At 47.0% G+C, this 23,067-nt stretch overlaps 1 protein-coding gene across 1 annotated transcript; it reads left to right on the forward strand.

The window, feature by feature from the left end:
* Positions 1-1,499: 1,499 nt before the first annotated feature.
* Positions 1,500-22,823, forward strand: LOC311339001 (constitutive coactivator of PPAR-gamma-like protein 1 homolog). The gene is made up of 18 exons (XM_084464358.1): positions 1,500-1,671; positions 1,788-2,264; positions 3,032-3,278; positions 4,131-4,213; positions 5,782-5,910; positions 6,555-6,645; positions 7,017-7,114; positions 7,917-8,248; positions 11,227-11,314; positions 11,903-12,139; positions 13,373-13,544; positions 14,265-14,514; positions 15,097-15,211; positions 16,581-16,790; positions 18,042-18,252; positions 18,794-18,932; positions 19,470-19,566; positions 21,134-22,823. Exons 2-18 carry the CDS (start codon positions 1,791-1,793, stop codon positions 21,443-21,445), a joined length of 3,285 nt encoding a protein of 1,094 aa, XP_084320484.1. The 5' UTR covers positions 1,500-1,671; positions 1,788-1,790; the 3' UTR covers positions 21,446-22,823.
* The last annotated feature ends 244 nt before the right edge of the window (positions 22,824-23,067 follow it).

Consider the following 23,067-nt stretch of genomic DNA (forward strand, 5'->3'; position numbering starts at 1 on the left):
CTGGGGTTCTGGGGAACATATTTTCTTACCAAAATAAAAAAACCGATTTCACAAAATTCTCATTTTTTGCTTCACATCGTTTCTAAGCCTTTAAACATCCCACCATTCAGAGTATCACTAGTAGTTAACTCCTTGATGTGTATAAGAAGGCAGTGTCTATAAATAAACTACAGGATCTTGACCTTACCTCTAAAAATATATATTTGAAAAAACTAAGTACATTTTCCATCAACTATCTATCTTTAGAAATCAGCAACCAATATACCTCTATAAGCAAGTTTGGACAGCACTGACCATACAACCCATTACATTCTGAGCAGGGTGTCTGTCCACTAGAGGGCGAAAAGGAGTCCGGTCCTGCTTTTCGATAAACAATATTGTGAGCTAACCTATAATTAGTTTTGTACAATAATAGGGCTAATAAAAGGCCTGCTTTAGCATGTTGAATTAATAATAGTAATAATGTACTTATTTGATTATCTCATTAAAAATAGCTTTTATTTGAGTAATTTGTGAAAAGTGGCACAGCCATTAGTGAGTCAGCTACTGCTTACTGCTACTGTTTAGATTATTTGTATTTTTAATTTACACTGCTGAAATGCATGAAGTGCCTTCTCAATGAAGGAGAAACATATGGAATGTCGGAGTAAAGGATATTTTTCCTAGTTTAGCTTCAAAAGCTTGCTCTCTTTGCTCTTTGCTGCTCTCTCTCTCTCTCTCTCTCTCTCTCTCATTACACCTCTCTAATCTTAATTTAAGCACCTTTCATTGTAACCCACTACATCAAACTGTCACTGTGTGCAGCTACGACCACCCAGCGGCTGCATGTTGTAACTACACCAAATCACATGGTTTCAGTTAGAGAATTGATAGGATTTACCGGATTGATTTGTGTAGTTATTTACAAATAATGTGAAGTGGAATTCATTGAAGATGCTCTGTTGGTGTGAGTTATGTAGGGGTACGGGTTGTGGCCAGGTGGTGTGTTGGGAATATAGTATGGAATACTGGTGGGTTGGGAATTGTATGCATGTGATTTCAGGACATGACCTTAAATGACTCCGTATCATATAACCTGCTGCGTGAAGAACTAAACAAAGTGCTTTATAGGCAAACAAACAAATCAAAAACATGGCTGTAATATAGAAAGTCTTCAGAGTTAATTTTTTGTTGCTGGAGAAAACCCTATTTGTAGGCTACTGTATCTTTGGATTCTTGCAATACTGTTCTGGATATAATACATAGATTATGTCGGGGTATTTAAAAATCACCCGTATAACACAACACAAATCAACTGTTGTCTTCCATGAAATATGACTTGACATAGGCTACACAGACAGGCCAGAAAGAAAAACTCCATAAAGGAAATATTTAAAATAATTATAATTAAAAAAATAAATAAAGCATCGTGCGCTCCGAGCGGAGACGCACGGCGGCTGCGCGCCTCTGCGTCACGCCGCCGCCGCCGTGCCGCGTCTCTCCGCTCCGCTCCCCGCCAGCAGCGCCCGACGCACCGGCAGACATGGAGGCTCCGTAGGACACGGCACATGGCAGCAGCGGCGAGCCATGAACCCAAAAAGAAACCACCAAAAACAGAAAATGCTTCAATAAGCAATCGTTAATTCCTTCCCGGAAATATTCCCAAAACCTGCAATATTCCCAGCAGCTCCAGTGGGTTGCCATTCACTCAATTCAAGGGGAGGGGCGCAAGGCAACCCCCTTTTTCATTTCAGCGATATTTCTCCTGTTTTCCCCCTGTTTTTACTAGTTTGACTTGATCCATCTAGAAGATGGGTGTTCAAGGGTTCCAGGAGTACATTGAGAAGCACTGCCCCAACGCCGTGGTGCCGGTGGAGCTCCAGAAACTCGCCCGGGGGAGTATGGTCGGAGGTGGCCGGCAGAGACCCCCTCAAAGTCCGCTCCGGCTGCTGGTGGACGCCGAGAACTGCCTCCACCGGCTCTACGGGGGGTTCTACACCGACTGGGTCAGCGGGGGGCAGTGGAACCACATGCTGGGCTACCTGGCCGCCCTCTCCAAGGCCTGCTTCCACGGGAACATTGAGCTCCTGGTGTGCTTCAATGGCGCCCTGGAGAAGGGCCGACTCCACGAGTGGGTCAAGCGACAGGTGAACGAGAGGCAGACCGCCCAGCAGATAGTCAGCCACGTCCAGAATAAAGGCACCCCGCCGCCGAAGGTCTGGTTCCTGCCCCCGGTGTGCATGGCTCACTGTATCCGCCTGGCGCTTCTCAGGTTCCGCATCGGGGTGAGTGCTCTGGCCCTGTCCCTGCCCCTGGAGGTAGCAGCCTCCCTGGCTAGCTGTCATCCATATCCACCGTAACGCCATTGGAAGACACATTGACAGATTAAAAACAGATGGGCAGATTAAGAAGGAGATTCCCTTTCGTTATTGCATATGTCCAACGTTATTAATGTGTTATTAATACACCCTTATGTGTAATCATAAAGTTGAGCCACACCGTCGCCCCAGTTCAGTTCTGTTTAAGATGGAATTTGAGAAGTCCACCTTAAATAATGATGTAATAAATCTATACCATATCCTAATATATATGTATATAGTTTGACTGATATGGTGTTTGCTATTACCAATAAATTTCTAATTCATTCATGGTACAGATGGCTAAAATTTCAGCATATTTGTTTATGTATTTGTGTAGTTTATGAACTGAGGCTGAGTAGCCTCCATTACCTACTTGTACTTTCTACTCAGTTAAAGGGCCTCTTACTCATACATCTGGGTGGTCTGCTCACTCCCACTTGTGACATCACTAGTGGAGGGATGTGGAACTCGCACCTGGGGAGAAATTAGCCACCTCTTTTTAACGTCTCTCCTCCCTCCTCCTCCGCCTCCTCCTCCGCCGCCTCCTCCTCTCTCCTCCTCCTCTCTCCTCCTCCGCCTCCTCCTCCTTTCTCCTCCTCCTCCTCCTCCTTTCTCCTCCTCCTCCTCTCTCCTCCTCCGCCTCCTCCTCCTTTCTCCTCCTCCTCCTCTCTTCTCCTCCTCCCATCTCCCAGGTGGTCCAGACCATCGAGGACCACCACCTGGAGGTAATCTCCTTGTGCCGGGAGAGTGGGTTCCACGGGCTGGTGGCGTACGACTCTGACTACGCGCTGGTCAACATGCCCTGCTACTTCAGTGCCCACGCCCTCAAGCTCAGCCGCAACGGCAAGAGCCTGACCACCAGCCAGTACCTCATGCACCTGGTCGCCAAGAAGCTCCACCTCCACCCCAACCGCTTTGTCGTCTTCGCCTCGCTCCTAGGTGAGGATGGCAGCATGCTCACGGGGTGGCTGGGGAGGATGATGGGGGTTGCTAGGGAAGAGGCTAGTGGTTGCTGGGGAAGATGCTAGAAGGTTGCCGGGGAAGACGCTAGTGGTTGCTAGGGAAGATGCTAGGAGGTTGCTAAGGAAGATGTTAGTGGTTGCTAGGGAATATGCTAGAAGGTTGCTAGGGAAGATGCTCGAAGTTTGCTCAGGAAGATGCTAGTGGTTGCCAGGGAAGATGCTAATGGTTGCTGGGGAAGATGCTAATGGTTGCCAGGGAAGATGCTAGTGGTTGCTTAGGAAGATGCTAGTAGATGAGGGGGAAGATCTTGGTAGTTGCTGCTAGTGATTGCTGGGGAAGGTGGTAGCAGGTAGCTCAGGAAGATGCTAATGGTTATGCTAACAGGTCAATAGGGGAGATGATAATGTCTTTGCATGGTTCAACCAGTCACTGAGCAGTATTCTAAAAATCAATGTCGAAGATGCTAGTGGGTGCTTAGGAATATATCAGTGGTAATATAGTAAAATGCTCTTGGGAAGATGCTAACATTTGCCTTTTAGTCATTTAGCAGACACATATCTAAAGCTACTTAGAGCTATTTCCGATTCATGCAATCAAGGGGAAAGTAAGATTAAGGGAATCTTCCTACAGTTAGACTGTGGACATTGGGGATTGAACCCAGAACCTTTTGGTTTGGCAGATGATCAAACACCACAAGTAGTGGCTGTACAAGCTAGTGGTTACTGGGAAACATGCTAAGGGTTGATGTGTTGAATAAATAATACAGAACGTGTGGTTGGTCCAGACCGCTAGTAAACCCACTGTGCTGGGGTCTCGTTGTCTTTCCAGGGAACCACATACTGCCTGATGAAGACTTGGCTGCCTTTCACTGGAGTTTACTCGGTCCAGAGCATCCTTTAGCATCACTGAAGGTGAACCTACAGCTACTCTCTTGCTCAAAGGCACAATGCACACATCTGGGCTAAAATATTAATGATGTTAGTGGATTCTAACCTGCGTTCTTCTAATCATAACCTGGTAAGAACAGGGTGTAGAACCTGTTCAAATCAGAACCTGATTCAACAGGTTCTACACCATGTTCCCAGAATGCAGATTAGAATCCAGTAAGTGTCAGGGGGCAAGGTTGCAGCATGGATACCGCCACAAGAATGCAACTGAGTTATCTTCCACTTGACTCGCGTCCACAATAACTCTGGCCTGTGAAGTGGCCAGAAAAGCAACACTGCATTCATGCATTCGTAACCAGTAGAGATGTTCCGATGTTCTTTCTTTTATGGTCTAGTTTGTTGGATAAATAAGTAATTTTTCAGTCAAACTAATTATTTATAATTATAATAATACATTTGTATTCTTATAGTTAAGCGTGAGCATCCATGTATTTCCGACCTGGTACCTCGAACGCACGTAGGTCGGAGATGATACGTTTCCCACTTCCGACTTCCCACCTCCGACCTTTAATGAACGCAGCATGACACTGCAAGTATTTGTGATGCTATGTTATGTGTATCTTATGCCCTTATGCGTTTGAAACGTCATAGAGAGGAAACTAGTTTGAGTCTGATATACTGTCCGTAAAATATCCTTAAACTTCAATGTAATGACACTGAAAGTGTTAAGAATGCTATTTAGAAGCATATTGTGATATTTATCGATATCGTGTAATATTCCTCATGATTACAGTGATTGTACAATCCTCCACATCACCCCACCCTACTCCAGCTCTCTGACTATAAGAAAGCTTGGGTTATGTGACAATGTTGCCCTTTAATATGAAATATGAACCATGATCCCTCCAGCAATGCTACAATGCAAAGCAGGGTCTCTTAGCACCCGCGAGGAATCAGATACGAGCTGTTAGCTCGGTTTAATTACCATCATGTGTGTAAATGTGTGCATACAAAATGTCATTGATTGATATGCAAAATGCCATGGCAAGATCCCAGTGAATTACGCATCCAGCCAGTCCCTTTGGGTAGTGCTGCTGTAATCTTTGTTATTTTATTCAAAATGTTATATTTGCTGGCTCATTATATGATATTTAATTCAATTCTATTATTTTGTATCACTTGTTGCGCTGGCAGAGCTGTGAGCTGTCTTTTCACCGTTTTTCGTAGCCCTATTGTGTTCACGCCATCTGTCATTGTTTTGCCTGTCGCTTATCATCATGTCCAGCACCTGTTATATAAAAGGTGCTAAATAAATAAAGTGTGTTATTATTCACTGGCGTCACTCTGTGAACCTTTGGCAGCTAGCCACTGCAGGAGTCGTAAATATGAATAAGAATAATATTGCTAGATTTTCTTGCAGCACTACTTAACATACACTCATGTCTCATATCAAACACCACTCCAGGTAATATAAGACCTGTGAGTCTGGCAGCAGCCCAACACTCATGTTGACCACTTAAACACAATGCGTTTGTTATCTGTGTTGTTTCCTGTGGTTTAACCTGTGCCCTCCCCCCCACCCCCACACACAGGTGCGTGCTCACCAGCTAGTGCTCCCGCCGTGCGACGTGGTGATCAAGGCAGTGGCGGAGTACGTTCGGAACATCCCGGACCCCAGTGACCTGGACGCCATCGCTAAGGACATCTTCACACACTCACAGGTGCGTCTGGCCTCGCACTCAAATAACAATGTGCTCTGGGTCTAGTTTGACAATGGATACCGTAGTCACCAGTGTGAGAAGCCCTTTAATTAGTTAGCTTTAGCTTTGCTGTGTATGGGGATTGGGTTAACCTAGCGATTGTTAGTGTTTGGCACTTGGTTCTATGAACATCCTTACGGTACCGACAGCAATATATTGTTGTTTCACCTTCTTCAGACAAATGTCTTGTAAGTCGCTTTGGATAAAAGCGTCTGCTAAACGCCCTAAATGTAAAGGTAAATGTAAATGTAATGAACCTGTCCAGAAAGTGAGAGGGTATTAATGTCTCTACACATATTGTTATTATTATTATTATTATTTTTTTTTTATTTTTTTTTTATTTATTATTTATCATATTATTACAGTATTCCCTATTACAGTCCACAAACGCAGTGATCAATTGAGAGTGCACAGGCCTGCATATATAGTGGAGAGAACCCAGTGAGACCTGCTGTGACCCACTTATCGTCTGACCCACAGACTGAAAACAGCTGACCTACATGAACCCAGAATACTTGGTGGGTTCTTTTGAAGAAACTGGTAACATGTGGTCCTCCTTTCTCCTCCTTTCCCCCCTCTGTCCCGGCCCGGTCCCACCGGCCCAGTCCTGTACTGCTGACAAGGTGCTGCGCTTCAGGAGGGCCGTGGAGTACTACGCCCGGGCCAGCAGGCCGACGCGCTGCCCCCCACCGTTTGGTATGAGCCCCTCACCGTGTGTGTGTGTGTGGGGGGGGGGGGGGGGGGGGGGGGTGGGTGTGTGTGTGTGTGTGTGTGTGTGTGTGAGTAAGTGAGTGAGTCAGTGATACCCCCGCGCTTTAGGGCTTTATCAAATGAGATAGAGCATATTGTATAATAATCACCTATTCATGTGTGGTTAGCTTGTGTGTGGTTGGCGTGCGTAGCTTGTGTGTATGCGTGGTTAGCGTGCGTAGCTTGTGTGTATTCGTGGTTAGCGTGCGTAGCTTGTGTGTATGTGTGGTAAAAGTGTGTAGCTTGTGTTTCGTTAGCTTGCGTGTGGTTAGCATGGGTAGCTAGGCTCTCATCACGCCGTTGTTCCGGTTCTCCAGTGGGACCAAAACAGACGGGAGTGCCAGCTACTGGGTCACAAGGCGCTCCTCAGAAACCACTCGACATTCCAGCCGCTGCTCCAACTGGGAAGTCCGGGGTAAGACCTGTTATACACATACTCCCATCACACCGCTCTTTGTAGTTGTTACGACTTTCACTCAGTTGGCGTTCATTCATTTTTTATCCGAAGAGACGTGGAGCTGAGAAAACAATCAATAATGTAGACACTATTGTTTGCTGCTGCATGACGGTGTTTGTAAAGAACTAAACAACTTTAGGCAGTGTAGACTAGATAAGCTAGTAGTTTATACAGTCATTGTATGGGTCATTTAAATTAAATACTATTGTTCAGTAATTAAAGATTATAGATTGTTATTATTTAAAACAAGTGTTGCTTTTTGCATTCCGACATGTTTTCCATTGTAATGTTTTCAGAGGATGTTTTGTTTTTACTAAATAACTACTACTGGGAGCAAAGAGCAGGCAACCGTAAAATTGCTGACTCTTTCCTTCCGCTGTCTCCCCCTGGCCGTGTCCTTCTTGCAGTAATAATTGTGTACAAAGTGCCCGTCGGCACTCTTCCTTCAGCCACTGCTTGTGGATTCATCCATTTGTCCCTATCTGCATATGAGCCGGTCGGCGTAAGGTCTTGATTACCGTTTAGTGGTATTGTAGCTAATCGTATCGTAGCTAGCTTTGTTACGGGGAATGGTTTAACCTTTCGATTGTTAGTGCTTGGCACTTGGTTCTATGAACATCCGCACAGTACCAATGGTGATATATTGTTTATTCTCTTCTGACAAATGTACTTATTGTAAGTCACTTTGGATGAAAGCGTCTGCTAAATGCAAATGTAGTGGTACACCTAAAGTCAACGCTTCCCCTTGTTCCACCTCCAGGCCCAGCCCACCAGCCAGACCCCTCCGGCGGAGCAGCCGGCCAAGCCTCTGGCCCCCGAGGCTGGGGACGGCCCCCCGGACCTCAGCCTCTTCGGAAACATTCCTCCAGAAGGGAAACACACGCCGCTGTACGAACGCTCCCCATTGGCCACCGCCGCCACCTCGCCTCAGAGCCCCGCCTCCACCGCCGTGGACGCCGGCCTCCCCCCCGACGCCTCCGCCGCTGCCTCCACCACCATCACCCCCTCTTCCTCCTCCACCACCATCACCTCCTCCTCCACCATCACCTCCTCCTCCTCCGAGAATGATGAGTGCAGCACCATGACGGCCAAGTAAGTCCCTTTCTGTTCAGGAAACGTGTGAAATGTACACCGTGTTTTTACAGTAAAATTTGTTTTAATTAACTTCATGGCATCATGTTAAAGAGAACAGTCTGTAAAGCATGTACAAAAACAATGATGATATACATAAATTAATACATTCATTAAATGAATGTCTCTTACTGTTGAAGTTGCGATAGTAGTTTGGATACATAGTGGGTTATTTCCAAGCATTTACTCTGTAATACATGAATAGAATATAACAGACCTTTCAGTGTCCACAAGGTGGTGATTTGCTTTTGGCTCATCAAGTTAAAAAAAGACCTATACAACTGAATAACAAATGACATTACATACAATATAATAGATGTCTGCAAATCCAGTGGAGGCAAGAGAAAGTAAACAGAGTTTAGGATTCCGCAAAATTATGGCCTTTGGTATGAAAGACCTTTTATATATTGTGAGTTCTAGGAGATTGATCGTCCCTCTTGTGAGCTCAAATTGAATCCTAAACTGAAACAGTTTGATTGATTATCACAAATATATCTTGTTGTTTTCGTATAAAGGCTCAGCGATGCCAAAGAGCTGCCTCAACACTTCTGCCTCAACAGTTCCCCTCAGAGACCATCGGTTGTAATATCTGTAGACCTGGGCATCGTGAGGCCTGCCAATTCCAAAACAAACTGAATAAATGTTCCTGATGTAAGCAGTTAAATATCTGAAAACACAGCTAAAAGGCTTTTATTGTCAAACCCGCTTGTGGGTGCGTGAGCGCGTACGTTAAATGTGTACATGCGGTTGTCATAAGTTTCTTTGAGCTTGAATGAACGCAGCATCAAAGCCAAAGAAATTGGAGCAGGTAACGAGCTCAGCTGAGATCTTAAAAGAGGAAGATGAACACAAAGGGTGTCTTGTGTTCAATAAAATATGCATTCAAACATGATTTCTGAACAGCAGAAATCCCAGCTGAAGCCATGTTTACTTAAGCGCCGTCTCCTGACTGCGTTTTGTTTGTAGGTGTGTTGTAATGCATACGTTATCAAATGTGGATGTTTGGATGCATCTTATGCTCATGTTTGGAGCTCTTGGCACAGATAGGTATCAAAACAATCTTTACTTTATTGAAAACCAACTATATAAAATCTGTATTTCTGTGGTTGACATGTCAAATGATAGTATTTTATTCACATACAATTTTAAGGGACTTTTTATAACAAATGCTTAATAACAGCTACAGCAATATATTTTATATTATTCAATCTAATGTTTTAGACATGACAAAATTACCTCAGCCCTCAAAGGCATTTGGAATCTCTCACTGACTGCCAATGAAAAGCCTTCATCTCACACGCTGGTGTGTTCATCCCTGTTGATTAACCTTTCAGATAATAACACGGTGTCACCGAGCTAAACGCCCATGCCATTACAACCGACACTTTTTCTGTGGTTTCTGTGGACCTTTTCTGAGTACGGTGGAGGAAATGCACCCATTGTCATTTTTTTCGGGTCATAAAACACAATGTCATATCCCTTTCCAGCACAGACAATAGTTGGGCAATCTCTAACAATATAGGGCAATCGCTAGTGTATTGTGAACTTTCTGGTCACAAGTTCCCACTGAGAGGCTGGTGGAAGTGTAACTAGAGCCGGCTCATTGTGGGCATTGGAATTGGACGTGGTGACGTATTGTCAGTGGATCAGGACCGGACCGGGGATGAGAAACATGTATTGACTGGTTCTGGGGTCGTTCACCAATGTCCCCAATCTGCCTGTAGGCATCTGAGAGCAAGATGCCCTGACTAGGGATGGCGAAAATTTTAAATATTCTTGACCAACCACCGAGCCTCATTAACCGGTTGAAACCGGTTAATCGATCAGATTAAAATGTGCTATTTGAAATAACAGCCATTTCGAGCTGCTCCAGCCGGCTGCTATTTCGTAACTCTGCTTATCTCTCTCCCGCTCTGCCTCCGGCTCACACACACACTCTGCCCCGGCCCTGCCCTTCCACTCACGTCACTTTTTTAAAAAGAGTCCAAATGGCTCCATAGTTTGGAAATGGTTTGGGTACAAGGTGATAGCGTTGAAAATACAGGTTTGATATGAGCGGACACGGGGATAGCACCCGGTCCGTCTGAGTGAGAGGCAGTGGCTCTAACAGCGGCACGACCTGTGTTTGAATTGAAACACGAGGCGTGCTTATTGCAAGTTGACCGTGTGTAGAGAGCGGGCTCGAACGCCCACAATGGTCTGAGATGGCGCGGACCTGGTTGAGACCCTGCACGGGATTCACCAGGGGCCAATCGGAAGAGGGCAGCGTTAGGAGCTCATTTGAAACATCGCCGTGGCTCATTTAAGAAAATGACAGCTCCGAAGAGACGCCGCTTGAGTTTGGAGGTGACGGTAGTGCTAATAATAATAAAGCAATTATCTTATCTGTTACCATTGAAGATCCTGAAATGTAGTAATTTCCAAATCCAAGCCCATCTTATGCCGAATATTGCCTAATAGACTGCAACATGATAAAACAGGCACCTTCAGAATGCGTAAAAGACGCACCGGCCAAGGCAGGTCTAACTTACTGTGTCTTCTAATAACAGACAGAACAACTATTTTTTCTTGAGTCTAACCTTGAGTGTTTTAGCTTGTAGCCTAAAAGTTTTACTTTTCGCAAACGTTGTGAGCTCGCGAACCCTATAAACCCTGTGACCTCACGCCAAATGTTTTTATTGGTTTATTAAGTACAAACTGAAAAATTGAGTGTGAGGGATAATTTGTTCACTTCACACAAAAAGATCTTGTAATGAGATGGCTAACTGTAGTCTTATAGCGTTTAGTCTACTGTCCATAATAATTTAGAGATCATATTCTCTGCCGCTCGCAATGCGGGAATTCACTTACACCGTTATGCATAGAAAGGTCTGATAAATGACTTGAGTAGTAAATAGTACATTACTTCAGCTGCTCTACGTGTGTGTCGTGGTTTTCAGTCACGTGGGCGACCACAAAGGAGAATGGGACAAGAACGGGAACCGTGTGGTGGACCCCCCAGAGGGAGAGCTGGAGGACCAGTCCAACGTGAGTACGACAGCAGCAGAAGAAGAAGAGAGAACCTCCGACACTTAACAGCACACCTCCGGGCACGTGTCCGATAGATAAGATGAGATAAAAGGCTCTATCGATCCCAGGATGGAGACTCCGGTGTGACAAAGTCAACAGGTTTTATTGATCAAATGTGCAGGACGACACATTTTGAAGTTCTTAGGACAAGGCAGACATAACTAATTAATAGGCTTTTAATGTGTTGAGTCGTAAAGAAAAGCAGAAATAGAGAAAATAAAGAAAATGGCAGAAGTAAATATACATAAAACACAATACAACACTAACAAACAAGAGAACATAAAAAAGAATAAAACATGGAATATCATGAATCTATATATATATACAGCAGTGTAGAAAATACATCTAACATAATAAGCTCCTCCTCCCCCCTTGTTCACCTCCTCCCCCCTCCCCCCTGGTTCATCTCCTCCCCCCTCCCCCCTCCTTCATCTCCCTTTCCCTCTCCCCTCCCCCCTCGTCATCTCCACCCCCCTCCCCCCTCATTCATATTCCCCCTCCGCCTCCTTCCCCTTCCCCTCCTCCTCCTCTTCCTCCCGTTCTCAGGCGGACCCACCTCCATCCCCGACCCCCTCTCCGGCCCCGTCTCCCCCTAGCGGCGGAGGCAGCCGGCTGGGCAGCGATGGGGTCCCCATCCCCTCTCTGCTCTCCATGGCCACCCGGAGCCACATGGACGTGACCCTCCCCCCGCTGCCCGCCGTGGCCCCCGAGGTGCTGCGGGTGGCGGAGCATCGCCACCGCAAGGGCCTCATGTACCCCTACATCTACCACCTCCTCACCAAGGTCAGTGGGGGGCCGGGCCTGTGGTTCAGGGTCACGGGGCTTCAGTCAGTACGTTTACAGGCACGTTAAAGGGGAACTTCGGGATTTTTCCGACACCCTGTTTTCCAATCATTTCAGGTCTAGGGGAGTAATATCAACAATTTCTGTGATCAGTCTATTGTCTATTGTTGTCATACGGTAACGTTGATGGAGGCGAAACCCGAGCCCTAGGAAAGGAACAACACTAAAACGAAACAGCAATGATCCTTCGGAGCCGGTCCGTGGACTCCAGCCACACCGGACACACACAACCACGCGCAGCCTAACTCTAGCCCCGGGAAAGGAGCGACACACACGGCGAAACGCTGATCAGTGTCCCCCTCGGGAGTGGGTTCGTGGACTCCAACCACACCGGACACAACTTAACCTAGAGTGATTATTCCCATTTAAAGTACCTACTCCGCTCGCTTGGAACCTCGACGGAGGTAGTACTAAAAAAAAAGTACCCGGTACTAGGTACCAGGTACTTTTTTTGCCAATGGAAACGCAAAAAAAGGCGTGGCGAGTCGAGTCGAGTCGAGCTGGTACTGGCGGTGGAAAAGCGGCATAAAAGTGCTTTTTTTCAGGTAATTTCCTAACATCATGTATTTGATCCCTACAGAGAAGTACCATTTTGTCTTTACCTTTCACTTGATGGTTTGTTATTCTGTCTTTAATAGACGGATCTGGTTTTGGCAATCATATGAATCATTTGGCATTTACATTTTCTACCCCAGCTATTTACTCTCTACACTTGAAATAGAAGGTTTTCAGAATTAAACAAGCTCATCCAAAAGACAACCCACCCATGGTATGTTTCTGTCTCTGATCTGCCTGGGTCTCCTGGTCCACTCTCTCCTGTTCCACTCTTGTCCACCCTGGTCCACTCTGCCTCCTGGTCCACCCTGGTCCACTCTGCCTCCTGGTCCACCCTGGTCCTCTCTCTCTCCTGGTCCACCCTGGTCCACTCTGCCTCCTGGTCCACCCTGGTCCTCTCTCTCTCCTGGTCCACCCTGGTCCACTCTGCCTCCTGGTCCACTCTGGTCCACTCTGCCTCCTGGTCCTCTCTCTCTCCTGGTCCACTCTGTCTCCTGGTCCACCCTGGTCCTCTCTGCCTCCTGGTCCACCCTGGTCCTCTCTGCCTCCTGGTCCACTCTGGTCCTCTCTGGTCCACTCTGTCTCCTGGTCCACCCTGGTCCTCTCTCTCCCCTGCAGGGTGAGATCAAGATGGGCGTGAGCCTGGAGGACGAGGGGAACCAGGAGCTGCCGTCGGCCGTGCAGCTCTTCCGGCCGCTGCGTCAGTACGTGTACGGCGTTCTCTTCAGCCTGGCCGAGGCCGCCAAGAAGGCCGAGCGCACCGCCATGAGGAGGGCCTGCCCCCCCGAGTGTGAGAGGACACGCACACACACACACACACACACACACACATGCACACTCGCACACACACACACACACACACACGCATGCACACGCATGCACACACACACGCACACATACACACACATACACACGCATGCACACTTGCACACAGTCACCATACACACTCACTCTCTCTCGCTCTTACTCACTGACACGCATGCACACACGCACACATGCACGCACACAGACACCACACACTCACTGTCTCTCTCTCTCACTCACTGACACACGCACGCACACACACACACAGCCACCACACACGCTCTCGCTCTTTCTCACTCGCTTGCATGCACGCACGCACACACAGCATTTCATATTGCTTATTGAAATGAAACTGTAAATATCTAAGTGCTCTGCGCTAATCATTAGCAGTTAGTGAGTCTTTTAATAGGAAGGGCTTTTAATGTGGTGAAAAAGATCCCCACTGTCATGGGACTCCCAGCTACTTTATTACAACACCACGCTAAAATATTTATATAAACAGAATATAGATTTGAGGATAAACTGCATAATATCCGACATATTACAGCCATAAACAACCGTAATGTCGTAAATAAAAGTCTGCTTCCTTCTCCTATCCCTTAGATGCTCACCAGTTCTCTGATGCAGCGTCTGTCTTAACCAGGCACACGTGATCATGCTTCCTCCCTGTCGCTCTCTCCTTCCCTTCATGTGTCCCTCCCCCCAGACTCCCCTGTGATGGTGAAGGAGTGGGCGGCCTACAAGGGCAAGCCGCCCCACGCCCCGGAGCTGGTGGAGGCGCTGTCATGGCATGAGTGGACCTGCCCCAACCTGCGGCAGCTGTGGCTGGGCAAGGCGGCTGAGGACAAGAACCGCCGCATGCGGGCCTTCCTGGCCTGCCTGCGCTCGGACACGCCCGCCATGCTCAACCCCGCCCATGTCCCCGCCCACCTGCTGGTGCTCTGCTGCGTGCTGCGGTGAGTCCTCCGTGCCCGGTGGCCCTGCGGGTTCGATACCCCCCAGTGACAAACCCCGGTCCAGTCACTACGACAAGCCACCTGTAGGGAGTCTTACCCGAGGAACCTTTGGCTGGCCTTGAATGTTTTCTAATGCAGCTTCGTACATGTGTCGGGAAAAGTCCCGGAAAAGTCCCGGAAAAGTTGGACGCCATTGGTCCGATTTTGGAGACGCAGATCCCGGACCGATGGTGTCAAAGGGCCAACTTTTTTTACGGATGTGATTTGTTTTTCCTAACATTCTTACTAAGAAGTGGCACTCAGTACTAACTGTATATCAGAATATAGCCAGGCCTGATGTGACCCTTTTAATGTTAGGTGTCTGAATTCACTGTAATAATATCAACTTTTTACAAAAACTTTATAGTACACATCAGGGCCAACAGTTTTGGCCCAGTGACCCGATACAATCAGATATCTCAGCCCATCGATCAGAATATCTCTTCCACCATCAGATGATCAGCAGTTCCTATGATGCAGACCCCAGGTTGTACTGCACTGCGTCCCCCTCTGACGTGTCTGCCCTCTTGTGTTCCGCCTCAGGTTTATGTTACACTGGCCGGGGGTCAGAATATTACGGCGGTACGAACTCGACGCCTTCCTAGCACAAGCACTTTCTCCTCAGCTGTACGAACCCGAGCAGCTGCAGGACTTGAAGGTGACTGTCTGGATGCAGTGAGTCCCGTATGAGGAGCGTCCCGGGAAGGCCCTGGGGCCGGCCCCCCACCAGGGGGTCCAGGGTCGTTATCTGACCTCACCTCCTTGACCTCACGACCTCTGGGTCAAACCATTCCAAAATCAATCGAATCAATTTCGGCCGACAGATTTGACATGTTCTCTGTTTCACTGGAGGCTCCTCATATTGTTCAGACGAAGGAACGTGCTTCAAAGAAACGAGTGTTTTGCCGAAGCACGCTCTCTGTGTTTTGTCCCAGCTGTGAGTGACTTTGGAGGGAGCTGTGCTTTGTGTGGTGTGTGTGTGTGTGCGCGTGTGTGCATGCGTGCGTGCGTGCGTGCGTACGTGCATGCGTGTGTGCGTACGTGCGTGCGCGCGTGCGTGCGTGTGTGTGGATGGTTTAGAACAATTATATATTCAATTAAGCTACGAAGTACGTGGTCCCACATTCTGATTCTGTCTTTGGCGGACCTTTGACAGTAACCAGTCGAACCATCCACACCTGCTGTGCTTTCTAGTACCTGTGTGTGTGTGGTAGCTGTGGGGGGTCACTGTGGGTGTCACCCTGGGGTGCTGTCCCTGTCTGCCCGGTGCGTCTGCAGCCGTCTGCTCTCAGCCGTTTGTTTTCCCCTTCGCTGGCTTTAAGTGTTCCCCAGGGTTGTAACGATTCAACATTGAAAAAGGTACTGTAATGTACATCAGTGTTTTAAACATGACTCAAGCTGTTTCCACGATTCTCCTTTCTTAAATTGCTTCCTCTTTAACACACAATTACACACAAGCTCACAATTTTTTTATTGGAATATTCCACCAGCACATTTGAATTTGATGTAATCCATGCAGAATCCTCCCAGTAGTTTTTGATTTGGGAGCACGGTGTCGTTACAGCCCTACCGCTACCTGGCTGGCTTGTGGCCTGGTTCTTCTGCTTGCTTCCTTCTCTGTACTGTTCCCTGGTCTGTGTGGGCTGGGCGATAAGACATAATGTTATCATCCCCATAATAACATTTTACACTCTATGTATCACATTATCTACCAAAGTAATGTCAAAGAAACTGAGGTGACATTAATAATATATTTACAGTAATTGGCGCACATGATATCAGATTAAAACCCAGCCTAGTGTCTTTTAATTAAGAGACCCTACACTCAGTTAATAACTAATTAACTTCTTAATATCTAAGATATAAATATATAGATATACATAGATAGATCGAGAATCAAGAAATACAAACCAGCCTTTTATTTTGAACATCGCCCAGTCCTGTGATTGGTCCTTACCCTGGATTGTCCTCGGAGGTCATTCCTTAAACCCTTTTTTAAACGTCCATTTTATTTATTTATCCTCCAGATAGAGCGCCTGGACCCCCGCGGCGTGCAGCTGGGCGCGCTGTTCATGACAGGCGTGGACATGGCGCTGTTCGCCAACGACGCCTGTGGTCAGCCAATCCCGTGGGAGAACAGCTGCCCCTGGATGTACTTCGACGGCAAGCTGTTCCAGAGCAAGCTGATCCGCGCCGCCCGGGAGAAGGCCCAGCTCATAGACCTCTGTGACGGTCAGGTAGCTGGCTCCCCGCTGTCGTCGCTAATGCTAACACTAACGCTAATGCTGTCCATGTGGACACAGAACTAGCTAGCTCACAAGCTCTGCTCTTAAAGGGCCAGTCAACCTGAAATCCTTTTTTGGATTTTAAATGCCTTAGTATGTCTCCTTTGATGTTCACCATAATTCTATTTTCGTAGTGTCATTGCTACTTTAATAAGAACGTAATTTAGGAAAAAACTGTGAACGTTTTACTCCGAACCCGGGTACTGTTCTTTTCTTGACATCAAAGTACCTTTTCGGAGGCACTTTGACGTCAATCTTTCTTTTTTATTTATTTTACATTTTCGTTATGATGAAATCGAGATGAAATGGGTGGTTCAGTCCCCCTTTAACCCCAGGTTCATGGAACCTAGCATGCTACAGACCAGAGTAAGCACAGCTCCTGTAGCTCCTGAGTCCCGCTAGAGCGACGGAGCGCTGTGCTGTGGAGCTTCACTTCCGTATCCTCTCATGCACTCACCGCTTTTGCTCACAAGTGATGAAATCATTCTCGGTGATTATGATTTTTGGTGCTCACAGAGCGGCTAATTGAGGCGGTGCTGACGGCGACGCGACGCAGCGTTCAGCCATCAGAGTGCCGCGGAGAACCACACCGCCCGAGAGAGAAGAGAACCAGCTTAACCTCATTTTAACCTTTTCATTTTAATACTTCAATTAGGTTACAATCATTATTTTTAATGACTCATTTTATGGATTACACAACATGATAGGCTTATCATTAAATTATTAAGAAGATCTTTTTCAATCGAGGTAAAAGCACCAGAGCATCATAATCATCATCATATCTCCAGCTGATGAGATGTAAAACGCACCTGCAGAGTAATGGTTGAGCATGTTTATGTAATCCAACCCTGGGATGAACAAGGCTCAGCGAGCGGGATTATCAGGGTTCACTCAACGGGATCCCATCTCGATCGGCCGCTCTCTCTCTCACCTCTCTCAACTTCTGGTCTCTATTGTCTGGACTCCGTCTGGAATTGGGATGATGGTCTCTCTCTCTCGCTCTCTGTCTCTTTGTCTCTCTCTCTCTCTCTCTCTCTCTCTCTCTCTCTCTCTCTCTCTCTCTCTCTCTCTCTCTCTCTCTCTCTCTGTGTCTCTGTCTCTCTCTGGCTAACTGATGGTCTCTCTCTCTCTAACTGATGGTCTCTCTCTCTCTAACTGATGGTCTCTCTCTCTCTCTGGCTAACCAATGGTCTCTCGCCCCAGGCGGAGCTGGCCGGTAAGGTGGAGAAGATGCGTCAGAGCATCCTGGAGGGCCTCAACTTCTCCCGCCCGCCGCACCACATGCCCTTCCCCCCCCCTCCTCCCCTCCCTCCCCCGCCTCACCCCCACGTCATGCCCTTCTTCCCCCCCGCCGGCGCCTACTACACCCCGCCCCCAAAGATGGCGCCGCCGGGCCGGGCGCGGGTCGTGTCTGGTGAGTGGCCGCGGTGACCAGGGCGCTGGGGTCAAAGGTCAAAGGGTCACTCACCCTTTGACCTTTGAGGATGGGTCAGGGTTCAGTGATTCTGAACAGAAAAGTTTTCTAAGTAACTGAGCGTATGGGTCAGTGTTCAGACACGTGTTGGATATGTCTAGATATGGTTCATTATTGGATTATTAATATGAACTGGGTTTTAAGGTAATGTTTTGTTTGATTAATGTTGGGGAATCCCTTTTTATTAGCAGTGACCAGACTGTACCCTCTAACTTGATATTCACAAAGTGTAACATGGTCAATACATCAGGGGACAACCCTAGTCTGCATGGATGCAATAACAACCGGAATTACCTGTAATGAAAGGCATCAGCTGTGACTGTGTGTATAAGTGAATGACTCACACACATAAGTACATTACAGCAGCTCGTTACAACATAATTACCGTGTCTAGATGAACCGCCGTGGCTCGCCAATGCTACTGAATAATTGGGAGCAGAAACGAGGGAGCTTTTATTTTGAAATGTGATCGTCTTCTCAGGACTGCAGGCGGTTTCCTCTTCCGGAGGGAAGCTGGAGATCGCGGGCACAGTGGTGGGCCAGTGGGCGGGCAGCCACAGGGGGCGTGGCCACAGGGGCTTCCCCATCCAGGTGGTGTCTGTGGGCGGAGCCCACCGAGGGTACGAGCCCGGCCGTCCCTCAGCCGCTGTGGCTGCTGTCTCTTTTCTTTATCTCTCTCTCCTTCTCGTATCTTTTCTAAGATCTCTCTCTCTCGGGCTCGCTCTCGGCCTATCTCTCTCTCATTGTTGTCTCTCTCTCAATTTCAATTATACTTCAGGTGCTTCAAAAAAAGTCATACTGCTCTCTCTCTCTTGCTTTCGCTCTGTCTCTCCATGTCTTTCTCTCTATTACTCTCTGTCTCTCTCTCCATTACTATGTCTCTCTCCATTACTCTCTTTCTCTCTATTACTCTCTCTCTCTCCATTACTCTCTGTCTCTCTCCATTGCTCTCTGTCTCTCTCTCTCTCTCTCTCTCTCTCTCTCTCTCTCTCTCTCTCCATAACTCTCTGTCTCTCTATCCATTACAATGTCCCGTCTCTCGCTCTCTCTCTCCCTCTCATAGTTAACACCTCTATAACGATCATGCTCTCATGTAAACCCCCCCACCTCTATGTTCTGGATGGATGACCTCCCCCTCTCTCTCCCCCCTCCTGTAGTCGTCTGAGAGGGGTGATCTCCACCCCGGTCATCAGAGCCTTCGGTCGAGGGGCCCGCTACCACAGCCTCACCCTCAAGGGCCACCCCACATTCCTGGTACGTTACATACTGGACTCTAGGGGTTGATGCCAGTACCGATATTAGGGAGCAAAAGATTACCGTTATCGATATATTGGCCGATATTCAAAATATAGATATATCAGCCTTTATTTTATATAGTGGTATCCTGCGGGTGGGGCAGCTCCTTGGGATTGGCTGCTCACCCTTCAGCAATGCTTTAGGCCACAGAAACATCACATGAACCAATGAGCTGTAGGGGGAGGGGCTACTGACTTGTAGGAGGAGGAGCTACTGACCTTCACCCAGAACAGGATGTAAAACTGTCAGTGTTGGGAGTGTTTATGTGGAGGTGCTCAGTTAAAGCATTTAGAGGTTCAACAACCACAGTAGAGGATTCACACCATTTCTAAAGTTTTCCTACCGGCACACATCAGCAATCGGATTTACGATATATCTGTGATAGGCCGATATCGGCAGTTAGAATCAACCAACCGATATATCAGTAGGGCTCTATTACCGGTACCCATGGACCTCTCACTTGATAAGGCCTACACTGTGGCGTAACTATCGGTAAGCAGGTACTCCAGTCGCTTACGGGCCCTGACCAATCAGGGGGCCCATCAATCTTCGGAGGGCTCCACCCACCCCAGCAACTTTACCTTATCGCCAGGGCCCAGCATTCAGCGCTAGTTCTAAGTTGAGCCAAATTGAGCTGAGGTTCCCCCGAGTTGCTCCCCCACCCCGTCCACAATCCCACCCGCGGACCCTGTTATAATGTCAGCATTATAAAATTCTACAGGGCCCGAGCCCGTTTACGGGCTTACGGGCCCGCCGTTGGCTTGTTACGCCACTGGGCCTACAGGTGAGGCTGAGGACAGTCAGAGCATTCAGTCCATATCAGAGCAGACTTCACAAATATAGAAGTGCTGCACAAGAATTTCAAAGCTGGACAAAAGACCCTCGGAAACTGAACAGAAGTTTAGTAGGTTTTATGTTTTATTTGCGGTATTCAAGTGCATAATAGGAGTTAATAATTTTTAATGGCTTATAACAGGGCATCACAAAAAAGGAGATAAAATTCCAAATTCAACAGTGTGCTATAAACTAGAATAACTATTATTAAAAACATGACTTTTTTGATATTCCTGTACAAAGTAGAACCATCATTGTCCTTTTATTGTGAATATGCATGTTAAGTTTTGGTGGAAAAAAACGATTTGTCATTGATCCAACTTGTAATGAAGATGTTGAATCATCTTGAACACCTTGCCGGAGTTCTCCTCTCCTCGCTATGCTTAGTTACAGTGTAATGGCTGCATACCAAACCATCAAACCAGTACCATACTCCACCACAGTCTCAGCCCTCTGTCTCTCTACTTATTTACGTTAATCCTTATTGTCTGACCATACTCCACCACAGCCTCAGCCCTCTGTCTCTCTACTTATTTACGTTAATCCTTATTGTCTGAAGGACACACTGACCGTTTGTCCTACTTAAACATACTTCAAAACCAACACTCTCCAGCACTGATAGACTCAACCGGTTCTGTCTTGGTAAACATTCCATAGTTGAATTCCTCTGCCCGCCCTCTCGTCTCCCCAGGGTCCTAAACCCCCCCATGTCTCCGCCCTGGATGGGAAGGCCAGGAAGAAGACCAGGCCAGACGAGGTGAAGAAGAAGCCAGCGGGTCCCGTGGAGGTCAAAGGTCACGGCGGTGGCGTGGAGAACGGCGTGGAGGAGGACGACAGGAAGTCGGTGCACGTGAACGGCGAGGCGGGCGCCATCCTACCAGGAAGTGCCTTCAGCGGTCCCGACGCCAAGTCGTGCGCCGTCGCGGCTAACCCGTACCTTCCTAACGCACTAGCCGTCGACGCGGCCGGCGCCATAGAAACGGCGCGGGCGGCAGAAGAGTAGAGCCTATTTTTCTAGAGAGGGTGACGATGTGAGCGGTTGTGTCGCGTGTTCGGAGAACGATGTAGAGAAGCCTAACAGTTAATGCACATTTATTCCTTTTGTCAGAAAACAAAACAGGACGACTTTTCCGCGTTTCCCTCTCAGCGAATACGACTCGTTTACAGGCGGTACAAAATGGCGGCGTTGGCACGGTTCACCACCGCCGCCGCGGGGGTTAATACACGGTAATGCTAACATGACGAAACACCACTTCCTTTTAATCTCAGCATAAGGGAAGCTTCCAGAAGCTTTGAGTTCAGGAAAACCTTTTTTCTTTCACTAGGGATGAGATAACTAAAAACACTCGTTATTCAATATTTGGCTCCTTGTGTCCGCAATCTCAAATGATCTCATGTTGTCTGTGTAGCCGCTTGATGCCAAATTAAAATCCAATATTTACAACAGAATAAAGAGACCATCCTCAGAAGCCATTAACACCGGTTTGAGTTCAGAAGCGCAGCATTGCATCAAAGGAGCTCGGTTGGAGTTTTTTAGTATTCCCAGCTTCAAGTCAAATTTACAAGCAACAGCGGGGGGGGAAAGAGATAGTATTCAGCGCCAACCGTTTCTGATCCCGGTGCGTGCGGGAGCGAGCGTCAGACAGTGGCTGTGCTGGGGCGTTGTGCGTTGTGTTGCGTCTCTCCAAACCGTTGCATGGTTCCTAGGTTAAGACGTGTGTAGATGTTGTGCATGTTGTCCCCATTCCTCCCGCCGGTACGATGACTGTGGCCATTGACAAAAACACAAATACTATTGAAATATAATCCATTTTTAAAAAGAGTTACCTGTTGGGTCTGTTCTGATCGGATCTTATTTTCGTTTGTGGTATTGGTCTTTGTTGCATTTAATTAACTAAAGAACGCAAGAATCTTATCTACCCAATCGTATCCATAGTATACATGTTCTCTTTTGCTGTTTGATGCGTTTGTCGGATATCTGGTGAAAAAAATATATATATTAACAATAATACAAATGTCACCCCTTTTAATGTAGCTGGAATAAGTTGCTTGACCTTCCCAATAAGAGTTTAGCAGTTTATCAATTTTAAGATTTGTTTTCTTCAGTTTTTTTTTCAAACTCGTTCTTCTTAACTAGTGAATATAGGTTTCAACTACCCTGAGCTTTTCTCATGTTACTTATGATCATAAATATGATGTACACACCCCCTGCCCCCTCCCAGAGCTGCATAAGTCACCTTTTACGTACGTTGATTTGAGGTTTATACTCTCCTTGAGTTTGTTTTAAAGAATGAACTGTCGGGTTGGCTTGAATGTTGATGGATTGTGATGTGGTGTATTTGAAGGCAATGCAACTTACAATGCTTAATAAAAGTCTATTCTTTTAGTATAATTGTAGTTGCTTTTTTAAATTTGTGTTATTGGGTTCCCGTTTGGATGTTGGCCTTTTAATAATTAGCCTATTCGTGTGAAATTACTTCAAATTAATCCATTAGATTATAATGTTGTAATTAAGAGAAAATAATTATATAATAACAATAATATAAAAGCTAACGAAACAATCGCTGGAAAAAAAATTGTCTGCCACCTTCTGGAAACAAAAAATAATAACAACAAACAAAAACG

The sequence above is a fragment of the Micromesistius poutassou genome, assembly GCF_964030765.1.
Source record: "Micromesistius poutassou genome assembly, chromosome: 2".
Taxonomy (NCBI): Eukaryota; Metazoa; Chordata; class Actinopteri; order Gadiformes; family Gadidae; genus Micromesistius; species Micromesistius poutassou.